The following is a 12,064-nucleotide window of genomic DNA, read 5'->3' as shown; positions in this document are numbered from 1 at the left end:
TCTGTTTACACTGATGTTCTGGTTTGTTAACTAACAACTGATCAGTTTGCTCTCTAGGACAGAGATGATTCAAAAAACACAGACAGGTCTGTCCTTTGGTCTGCAGCCATTGTACCAAACATGTGGAGAAGACAACGGGCTGGTCGATGATGACGGTCTCTCACTCTTCACTGAGTTGTCCCAATAGAATGGCGGATTACTTAATGAATATTTTGTTTCTGATATTTTTGTGTAATACAGATTTAATAGAAAGTTTTAAATGGATATTATAGGTTCTTTATTTAAGGGTTCTTCATATTAAAAATGACTTTTACGTGTTAATATGACTTGACAATAATATACATTTTTCATAGCTCTTTTTAGAGATTGGTAATATCGGCATGCATACATCAAGGCCATTTAGGCTTTTTAAAAAACCTAATTCTAGTGTCCCACTTTACAAAGTGGCCTGTCCCAGATCACCAAATTCAGGCATAATTGTCTTTTTTGGCACAAAGAACCCTTAAAGCCGTGTCATATTTCCCCTGAGTCTGATATCTCCATATTTCTTCTGGTGTGGTGAGGAAACATCTTAAGGATTACAGAGGTATAATAGGTTGATCTACTCTGTAAAAATATTATAAGCCGTAGAAGTCAAAAATGCAAAAAAAATGACTTCAGGGCTTTAACCGATTCCTCTTCATTCGCCTCCGGGCTGTGATTCTTAGTCTTATGTATCGATGCTGATCCGTTTCCCGCCTTAGGTGTTTCGGTGTTTATCCAAGAATGTTCAATATAAGTTTCCTATTACAAATATGTTGTGACTACATGCCACAAAGATTTCAAAATGAGGTATATGAAAGAAACTGTTTGAGTCTTAAGAAAACATCTTACATAAAGTGCTGGAGGAAAAAGCGGGAATTCTTATCGAACCAAAAATACTTTTGAATACTATGACCTTTTTTTCTGTGATCGATAATAGCAGCACTGATCTGCTCAGATATGTGTGTGTGCCCATTATGAAATCAGCTCGGTTACTATCAGTGTGTTTCCAGTGGGGGAGCCTGAGCCCCCCAGGGGGTCCATGTTGATCTGTGTCTCTGCAGGGTCGTACATGACCAGCAGATGGCGTAGCCCACAATGTCTGTATTGATTGGAAGTATCACCGCTGGGAGACAGAGTGTAGCACTGCGGAATTATTGGACACAACGGGGGAGCAGCATCACATCCACACTCATGAGCAGCCGGAGGTGTCCACAGCAGGTTCATGTCTGACAGGGAGCAGCACCTCTGTCATCCTGCTCTCATCAGCAACACAGCTCACATCCTCAGATCCACACACGGAGCGGCGTCAAGCCAGAGACACACACTGAGCACCACAGGAAGTCAGCCCCGTGTCCTCAGATGGCCTGTATCACAATAACAGTGGCTGGCTATCTGAGGTCTTTGAGATACTTTGATTCAGGGCTGGAGCTTATTTTCATTTCAGGTGATTATTTAAAAAAAATATTTGTATTATTAATTAATGGAGTAGAATAAAAAAAATGGTAACAATAATCCCCGTTACCAAGATTACGGATTTAAATATATTTTCTTCTGCCAAACATGTACAAAACCTGAATAATCAATTTGAGATTTTTTATAAAAGAGAAAAAGGCCACAAATATGCACATTATAGAAACTGGTTCTGGCTATTTAGAAATGTAACTTTACATCTGAAAAAGCTTAATGAGGATAGAATATCATAGGGGTTCAGACTCAAGTGCTCCGTTCTAATAGTGGCAATACTATGTGCATATTGATATGGATAATAAAATTAACTTTTTTTATATAGCTTGTTTTATTACAGTGCTAGAATGTAGAAATAAAAAGAATACACAACGGAACATGAGCCGAGAAAATAGAGGAATACAATAGAATTATATTATGAGAAGATAAATATGATTAGTCAGTGTAAATAAGAGGCAAAACAATGCTTTTACCAATACTTTATTTAACTACAACTACTACTACAAATACTATTAACAACAACAATAATAACATCTTAATGAGGATAGAATATCATAGGGGTTCAGACTCAAGTGCTCTGTTCTAATAGTGGCAATACTATGTGCATATTGATATGGATAATAAAATTAACTTAATTTATATAGCTCGTTTTATTACAGTGTTTAGACTGTAGAAATAATAAGAATAAACAATGGAACGTGAGCCGAGAAAATAGAGGAATACAATTGAATTATATTATGAGAAGATAAATATGATTAGTCAGTGTAAATAAGAGGCAAAACAATGCTATTACCAATACCAATATTATTGAACTACAACTGCTACTACAAATACTATTAACAACAACAATAATAACATCTTAATGAGGATAGAATATCATAGGGGTTCAGACTCAAGTGCTCTGTTCTAATAGTGGCAATACTATGTGCATATTGATATGGATAATAAAATTTACTTTATTTATATAGCTCGTTTTATTACAGTATTAGACTGTAGAAATAATTCTAATAAACAATGGAACATGAGCCGAGAAAATAGAGGAATACAATAGAATTATATTATGAGAAGATAAATATGATTAGTCAGTGTAAATAAGAGGCAAAACAATGCTATTACCAATACCAATATTATTGAACTACAACTGCTACTACAAATACTATTAACAACAACAATAATAACATCTTAATGAGGATAGAATATCATAGGGGTTCAGACTCAAGTGCTCTGTTCTAATAGTGGCAATACTATGTGCATATTGATATGGATAATAAAATTTACTTTATTTATATAGCTCGTTTTATTACAGTGTTAGACTGTAGAAATAATAAGAATAAACAATGGAACATGAGCCAAGAAAATAGAGGAATACAATGGAATTATATTATGAGAAGATAAATATGATTAGTCAGTGTAAATAAGAGACAAAACAATTACCAATACCAATATTATTGAACTACAACTACTACTACAAATATTAACAACAACAATAATAACATCAATAATAGTAATATTAATAATCAAATAATTATAATTAACGTGTTTTTTTATTTTGAAAGCACCGGGGGGAAGTGCTGCCTCACCCCGCTGCCTTCACAGTGGAGTGTGATGCGGGCTGCTCTCCCTCAGGACGACCGGGAGTGACGCAGGGCGGACGGAAAAAACCGGGGCTTGAGGGGAAAGGACAGGGCGGTGATGCAGGAGGGAGTGTAGCGTTGATTTCACAGGTTCGAGCCCGATGCACGGCCCGGCTTCCCGCACACAGGCTGACTGACAGACTGTAATAATCATAGTAATACTAAGGAGACGTCAGTTCATCCTTTGGGGAGGATCAGTGAGGACACACACTCCCAGGTAGGCTCCAGCATCATGACCACACACCCGACTACACGTTAAGGTTTATGCTGCAGGTGGGTTTACAGCTTAATGACAATGTGTTGATGGATTATTTCATATCGTCAGTAATGGGGAGTGAATCTACAGGGTGTTCTTTAATCTATACGGGCTATACGATCAGTCACGATTCCTCACCACACAGATCTGATTCTGCCTCTGCTGCAGGTTGATAACAGGACCTGTTTCTCTGCAGGTGACGCTGCTCCTGCTTTCCGTTGCATGGCCAAGTAGCCTCGTCATCCCATTCTCTCCCCGAACACCCAAGTTGCGAGACCCGTTCACTGGGAGGATATATCTCTGACCCATCCCCTCCGTCCTTCTAACGAGCCTCCATCATCATGAACTACCTACGCCGTCGCCTCTCGGACAGCAATTTCATGTCCAACCTGCCCAATGGCTACATGAGCGACCTCCAGCGGAACGACCCCCCGGAGCAGAGCCCCGCGGTGTCGCCCGGGCCGGCGGAGAGGCGCCAGTCCACCTCCGGCACCCCGCAGCCGCAGCCTCCGCAGCCGCAGCCTCCGCAGCCGCAGCCGCAGCCTCAGCAGCAGCAGCAGTCTGCAGGTGCAGGCTCTGGCTTCTTCTCCTCCATCTCCAACGCTGTCAAACAGACCACAGCTGCCGCGGCCGCCACCTTGTCCGAGGCGGCGGACCGGGCGGGGGTCTCCAGCAGCGCCAAGATCCTCCTGGTCATCGATGACCAGCAGACCGACTGGTAAGAGCAGCGTGCAGGGGGGCCCCATCGTCTAGACAGGGATGTGTGCCAGTGGCCCTAACATGCAGAAGGTCATATGACTCACCCCTTGAGCCGTGGGACACATGACGTGCAACATCTCCATGCCCACATCACACACACACACACACACACACACACACACACACACACACACACACACACACACACACACACACACACACACACACACACACACACACACACACACCTATCTGTGCGCCTCCTGTGCCATGGCTCAGGCGCAACACACAGTGAAGGCAGAGAAGCCATTTTCATTCGACGATCATTCCCTCCTGCACCCTGTCATTAATGCTTAAATTATGGCACTGCACTAGGCCACCATGATGATGATGATGCAGGTATTCTCAGATCAAGGGCAAATTCTGCAGGAGAACATGCACGTTCGTTGAGCCTCTTCACATCATACATGCTCATTGCAGATATGTGCACAAGCAATGCAACACAGCACTGCAGATATGTGCACCATCGCATCCACTCTGTCACACCAGGCAGGAGAAGTGGATACTTACTCTTAGGGTGCACTATAATGTAGGAGACAGTCTCTGAGTTCTTACATGTCCAGTTCATATCCTCATTCTCCATGCAGGTGGATGATAACAATGTCACACACAGGGCCGGGTCTAGACAGGCATGTATGAGGGGGCAGCCACAAATCTTGAGGGGGCATTGTGCTTTATTATATTATTATTATTATAAATTGGGATTTAGTTTGAGGGGGCACAACATTTATTTGAGGGGGCCAGGCCCCCTCTTGCCCCTGCCTAGACCCGGCCCTGGTCACACATAGGCTTATTTTGGTGTTATGCACTGCCAGCAGTTCAGGTAGCACCAGCAGAATGCCACCAGCTTATATAGTTTCACAGGAAAAGAGGATTTTTCTTCCTCTGATGTCAGCTCATTCCACGCATTTGACGTCACGTCTGTGTTGGCCAGTAATAGCTACAAGGAGTTTTTTCAAAGCCCTACGAATGCTGGAGAAAATGTCAGCTGTCAAATACGGGAGGAGAAATGTGCAAAGGGTTTATTTCGGGTAAAAGCAACATGTGGATTCCTTGTTTCTCATTCAGGGTGAAGATCTTCCGAGGAAGAAAGATCCACGGGGAATTCGACATCAAGGTGGAACAGGTGGGTTTCACATATGGAACTTTTAGTTTATTCTATACCGTTTTTCTCTACTCCCTATGCAGGCCAACAACAAGCCTTTTGAGCATTGTGACTAGACTGTGAACAACAGTTGGACAAATGTTACATCATTCTTTCATGAGAAATTAGTATTTCATATTTTGTCGATGTCAAGACCTGGTAACTGAAACAAAGATGGTGGATGGTTTATTCCTCATAGATGCAGGCGTTGCCATTGGCATTGCTAAAGGATAAGTTGATTGTATTTATCGCTTGTCATTACTCGATTTAAAAGCATTAGTGGCTATAAATCTTCAATACAAAACGTTCCTCTGGCCACATTATGCATCCTCTCCTTCACTTTGATCCATTATCATCTTTATTTTCTGCAGCAGTGTCACCGCTAAGTCATTTGGAAAATCATTTGGTTTTAGAGGCACTGATCAACTATTAGTTTGACACTAGTGTAAAATGATTCATGGTTTCTTCGATAGATGGCACAATAAATCATCCAGTACACTGGGAGCGGCTACTATGTCCATAGAGAGCCTTCACAGTGACAGATGCCCCAGTTCACTAATGTTTGAGTATTGACAGGAGAGTGGACTCATTCCCACACTGACATGCTCCGTCTTGAAATGTGAGAAACCCATATTTGTCTGTCAGATGCCTCCACAGTCCCTCTGAGGGATTACATTTTTTAATCTGAGGTAAATGAGTATATTTATGTATCCACCCAGGAGCAGTTTCAGAGCAGAGGAGACCATGACATTTGAAAAAAACATTTTCTCTGTTTGTTGTTTTTCATGTTTTTTGCACTGGCGTTTTCATGATTGACCCTGTAGCCTCTTTTCAGGATGAACAGACTTCAGATCAAAAAGGGACGGAGCGGCTCTTGGCTCAAATAGAGTCAAAAACTGGGCCATCGGAACTAAGCTCTAAAAATATGATATATGGACATATATAGTTACATCATTTTCAAATGCAATTACTAATAGGTTTCAAATTTCAGAAGTAGCACCTGTAATTTATTTGCTGCTTTCATCTTCTATTCTATTCTATTCTATTCTATTCTATTCTATCGAGTCTGGTAGTAGTAATCCATTGCCCTCCTGCTCTGATGGCCACGACCACGGTGCTTTTTACGCTGCTTGTTGTGGACTGACTTTGCTGTTGTCCTTTCAGGCTGAATTCTCTGAAATCAGCATGGTGGCGGATTCTACAGGCAGCTACAATGTGGACATCGATGCAATCAGGAACGGACATAAGGTTACTAAGTAAGTAACAGGTGAAAAGAGTTGGATTATCTTGAGTTGCAGCTATAGGGAGATTCCATTTGGATATACACCTAAAAACCATCCAGCCGTCTCTTACCATGCAGTGTAATATTTGCCGATGTTCTGTGTCTCAGGTCCATCAAGCCAGACTTTGTGCTGATCAGACAACACGCCTTCAGCATGGACAAGAACGGAGACCATCGTAACATCGTGATTGGTCTGCAGTACGCTGGACTGCCTAGTGTTAACTCTTTGCACTCTGTCTACAATTTCTGTGACAAGCCTTGGGTGGTAAGTGTCAGTTAAAGTGTTAATTCAGGAGAAATTGTATTGTTTACGTCGACTTATAACGCTGCATCTTAAGCATTTGTTTCCATTTCAGTTTGCTCAGATGTCTAGACTGTGTAAGCAACTAGGCCCAGAGGAGTTCCCACTGATTGAGCAGGTTTACTATCCAAACCACAAGGAAATGGTGAGTTGGTTGCCATCTGCTCCCCCCCCCCCCATCTTCTCCCTCTTTCCACTAGCATGGTAAACAACCCTTAAAGAGACATACACAGAGACAGGTCATCCCTCTCCAGGGGTCACATGTTTGGAGGGTAATTCACTCTCATGTCAATATTCCATCTCATCCAGCAGCTGAGAACAATCTAATTTCCTGGGGAGTGTCTTGTTGTTGTCGTTCGGGGTAGAGGCAGAGTTTTTGATCACTTGAGTGCCAGATCAGTGTCAGTGCAGTTAAAGTGAGGCTTGCAGTGGAGCAGTTGCCTCCTCCCCCTGCAGACACAGGCTGGCAGCGCTGGGCTGGCTTTCAAGCCATCAATATTCTTCAGGATCCCTTGCAGATACAGAGGATAGGTGCTACTGATTATTTAATTTCTCTTTATTTGAAATGGATTAAATATTGTCGGTTTAATCATTTAAATACTACCATAAAAAGAATTCATGAGAAATGTGATAATGCTCCTGTTACAGATCACCTCCCCTCACTTCCCTGTAGTGGTAAAGATGGGCCACGCCCACTCAGGAATGGGAAAGGTAATACTGAAATGCTCAAGTATTCACTCATTTCACTATGAACACCATGTTTTTGGGACCAATGTGTCATCATGTTTATATCTTGACTCCAGGTTAAAGTAGACAATCAATATGATTTTCAAGATATTGCCAGTGTGGTGGCACTGACCAAGACTTACGCCACATCTGAGCCTTTTATTGATGCAAAGTATGACGTCCGCATCCAGAAGATTGGAAACCATTACAAGGCTTACATGTGAGTGAAATTAGCGTTCTACTATATTTACTCCAACAAATGTGATTGTAAAAACCTTCACAACACACTTGTATATATCGCATGAGATGTTAGAACGTTAAGTAAACGTATATTCTTATTAACAGGAGAACGTCTATTTCTGGTAACTGGAAAACCAACACTGGCTCATCTATGCTTGAGCAGGTGGCCATGTCAGACAAGTAAGAGCACACAAATGCAGACGAGATGAAATCATAAGTGATATGTCCCTCTGTAAAATTAGAACCGTTTGATAATTGCAGGTACAGACTGTGGGTGGACTCGTGTGCCGACATCTTCGGAGGGTTGGATATCTGTGCTGTGGAGGCTCTACATGGCAAAGATGGCAAGGACTACATTATAGAGGTACCAGAAGGCCGTATGATGATACCATGGGAAAATGTGTCGTTGATCATTTGGTAAATCCATTAAATGCATCATGTGTTTTCTTTTTTTAAGGTTGACGACTGTTCCATGCCACTGATCGGGGACCAGCAGGATGAAGATCGCGTTCAGATTGCAGAGCTGGTGGTCTCTCAGATGAACCAGACTGTTCCACGCACTTCCAGCTCTTCCGCTGTCCGTGCCACTGCAGGCCAACCAGCACAGGTGCTCAGACACTCCGTACTGGCTCCAGTGATCGCTCACCTTTCTGTATTTCCCCCACTTTGATCAGTTTTATTTGCCAAATCAGTGCAAGGAGCTGACTTGTTTTATACTGATGTAGCAGAGAAACTTAATGAAGGATAGATGTCTGGGTTAATAAATACATATAAATGAGTGTCATCAGCGTAGAGACTTATGTCATATTTATGAGTAATATAACCAGAAGACATACAACATCGTAGAACAGAACAGAAATGGGCCAAGCACTGAGCCATGGGAAACCCCAGGCACATTATTAGAGAGACCTGACATGGTCAGATATCATATGGCAACTAGCCCAGAAGCACATCCTGAGCTGGCATTACTTAGCACTCCTGCAACATTATATAAACTAGAATATATTTTACCGGAATTGCTAGACGTCCAGCATCTCCTGGCAGACCACACTTTCTCAGCATATTAAAACAGTTAGGAGAAAAGACATTTTATTTTCAAAATGTGATTTTCTGTCTTTGGGTATTTTTTTTATTCCTTTTTACTTTGATCAATATTTACTCTTTTGTGTCTTGTAGAAACCAGTGTCTCCTCAGCCTGTCTCTCAGCCAAGAGTACCACAGACTCAGCAGCGCCCCTCACCTCAGGGTAAGAAAATCTATTTATTTTAGTGGAAAAGTGACTTGTTTTTATTTTAAACTGTATGTATCAATATTAGGAAAGTACTTGATTGTGATTGCTGCTCCTCTTTTACTGCTTAGGTGGCCCTCAGCAAAGTCCCCCATCTCAGCAGCGCCCACAGCCTCAAGGTCAACCACCTGCACAGGCCCAGCAGTCTGTTACCAGCCCTGCTACAGTTGAACCCGGTGCCCAGGCTAGAGCTCATCAAGGACCTGTAGCACAGCCAAGGCAACAGGGTCAGGGAGCTCCTTCAGGTCAGAGAGCTTCCTCCGGTCAGGGCTCTCCTCAGCGAAGCCAGGGAGGTTCCCCTCAAACTCAGAGGCAACAGTCTGCCACCCAGCAGAAGCCACCTGCAGGAGGCCCTGGTCAGAAACCTGCAGGTGGCCAACCCCAACAGCAGAGGCCTGCCCAGCCACCTAGGCAGCAGTCACAGGGGGGTGCACAGAGGTCTCAAGGTCGCCCCGGAGGACCCACCACCCAGCAGCCTCGACCTGCTGCTGCAGGCCAGGGGGCCCCAGGTGGACGACCTCCACTGCAGCAAAAGCCTCAGCCTCCACAGAAACCCAGCCAGGACAACCCGGCTATGGGCGGCTCTCCACAACTAAAGTGAGTAAATGTGGATGATAAATAACTTGGGATCAGTTTTCTCTCGCTTTTCCTTAAGTGACCCGTACAGCTGACCTGGACCGAAGATCCCGTCTTACATTTCGTCTGCACTCAGATCCAGTTTGCATGTCACATGGGAAATCTATTCATTCTCTTTATTGACAATAGATCCACCTGGATGTGCATGACGTATCGATTCTTACATTTTTCAATCCGTCAACAGCCTTTTCACAAAACAGAACAGAACAACAACATGAGGACTTTAGTTTGTAGTTGCTCAGAAACATAATGACTCTCTCACTTCTGTCACAATAAACGTTCTTCAACACAGATGTCCATATTCTATTTCAATTTTCTTATAGCAGGCATACACACATACACACTATACATATACTGTGGAATTTAGTTTTTTATCGCCTGATGAATAATGCAACTGCACCTGTACAGATCTCTGTTGGACTGTATAAATATTTTAAAGGATTGCTTCTATCTGAGTGGTCAATATTCCTGTTGATAGTGTTCATGAATAAATTACAGATAATCACAATTTTGGATTAAATTTATGAAATGGCATTTTACGGTCTCTTGAAATAGAGACTGAACATATCCCTAATATAAAAAAAAAAAACATGCATCACTTTGCACCCTGAGAAGTCATTCACTATTCATATCATATCAAAGCTATGTTGAAATGATAAGGTGATACTGAATGACTGCAGAGGAGGAATGCGCTTTAAGCTTCTTTTAAAGATCCTTTTCTCCCCTGTCTCTCTTTCTTTCTCTCTGTCTTGCCATGCACCAGTCTTTTCATTCCATTGGTTTGCTGCATGACTTTAATAGCCCTCTCCTCTATTGCCGTTTTCCTCTCTTTTTTTAGCAAGTCCCAGTCTCTTACCAATACCTTCAACATTCCAGAAACCCCAGCGCCACGAGCCAGCCTTAGCCAGGACGAGGTGAAGGCCGAAACCATACGCAACCTGCGCAAATCCTTTGCCAGTCTCTTCTCAGACTGAGACGGCATAAGCCCCCACCCCTCCACCCCTCTTCCTTCCGACAGAACGATGGACAGGCAAACTGAAGGACAGATTCCTTCTCCCCCCCCCAAAACCAACAAGGAGCAACAGGAAGTCGCCTTCGATTAATGTATATTGACCCTGATGTGAAAGTGTACACACTCGACACTCACTGCCGAAAATAGTTCAAACATTTTAAAAGGAACACAAAGTAGAATACAGAGTCAATTTGACATCTCAAACATTCCTCGCTTCGTTTCACGTTTACGTAACTCATTGTGTGTCAGACCAACTGTGAGCGTGCGCACACACACACACACACACTCAGACACACACACACACACATGTGCACACACCGAAGACACACACAAAAGTCTGTATATGCATGAAAACACGCACAAGAATGTGCAAGAAAAACAAGACGATGCTTCTCCCTCTTGCTTGACGATGCTGTATAGTCCTTGTGATCTTTACTTTCGAATTTAGGTCGGACTACTTAACAACCAAATCAATTAAGGGACTTTACAAAAGTTGTTGGGGTGGGGAGGTTTGCTATGATCTCGTATTGTAAACTTTATTTTTTCTAAAGAGCTGATTAATAAACGGTTATTATAGCCACATAATAGATCAGTGCTCTGAGCTAAGGGGCATTTTTTTTATGTAAAAATGTAATCCTTTTATTTTCAAAACAAAACAATATAGAATATGTTATAAAATACAAACATAGAATGAGAAAAAAATGACTATAATCAATATATAATAAATTATTTATTTATTTAAATATAATTAAATACTTTTCCTCTAACAAACATTTAAAGGGCGACCCCCACTTTTCTGACCCCCTTGCCCCTAATAACTTTTGTACAGTCCCTACAGCTGAACTGTCCTGCATAGACTGTCCTGTGTTCGCCAACGCTAGATCTGTTAGAGCTGTCGGCTGCTCATGGTGATGTCTTAGCTGCATGTCAAGAGCAATGGTTGCGTTTCCCCACTCCTGACACTGGCGCTTGTAACTGTGTCGTCACATGTAGTTGAATTGGTTAGCAAAGTAGCCTGTAGTAGCTGTTGTGAGTGTGTTGTTGCTGCCACTCCTTCCCGTTTTTGTTTCCCCCAACTTTCAGCATGCCTTACGTGGACAAGAAAGTTAGATCAGATGGAGCTGTCTCAGGGATGTCCAATGGATTGTGACACTTCTGAGTGGGTGAGGGTCTTCCATTACAGTTTCATTGTGGCTGTTAACCCATAATGAAGGCGAAAGCATGCATCTTAATGAGGTCGAAGGTTTTTATTGTTTCAAATGTATTTGCACACAGATTATATTGCAACGTTATACTTG

The 12,064-nt window shown here is 42.5% G+C and overlaps 1 protein-coding gene across 2 annotated transcripts; it reads left to right on the top strand.

Annotated features, from left to right (window-relative positions):
• The first annotated feature begins 3,719 nt into the window (after window positions 1-3,719).
• syn1 (synapsin I) lies at window positions 3,720-10,728 on the top strand. 2 transcript variants are annotated; one of them, XM_061072047.1, is made up of 13 exons: window positions 3,720-4,096; window positions 5,206-5,263; window positions 6,446-6,537; window positions 6,672-6,828; window positions 6,920-7,009; window positions 7,513-7,575; window positions 7,668-7,810; window positions 7,936-8,010; window positions 8,092-8,194; window positions 8,288-8,419; window positions 9,007-9,076; window positions 9,190-9,715; window positions 10,593-10,728. In XM_061072047.1, exons 1-13 carry the CDS (start codon window positions 3,720-3,722, stop codon window positions 10,726-10,728), a joined length of 2,022 nt encoding a protein of 673 aa, XP_060928030.1. The 2 variants fall into 2 exon arrangements, with proteins under 2 accessions (XP_060928030.1, XP_060928029.1); XM_061072046.1 differs by having other exon boundaries at window positions 8,288-8,437.
• The last annotated feature ends 1,336 nt before the right edge of the window (window positions 10,729-12,064 follow it).

This window comes from Limanda limanda, chromosome 5 (genome assembly GCF_963576545.1).
Source record: "Limanda limanda chromosome 5, fLimLim1.1, whole genome shotgun sequence".
Lineage (NCBI taxonomy): Eukaryota > Metazoa > Chordata > Actinopteri > Pleuronectiformes > Pleuronectidae > Limanda > Limanda limanda.
The sequence above is the reverse complement of the archived record's forward strand: the minus strand, read 5'-3'. Positions and strand labels throughout refer to the sequence as shown.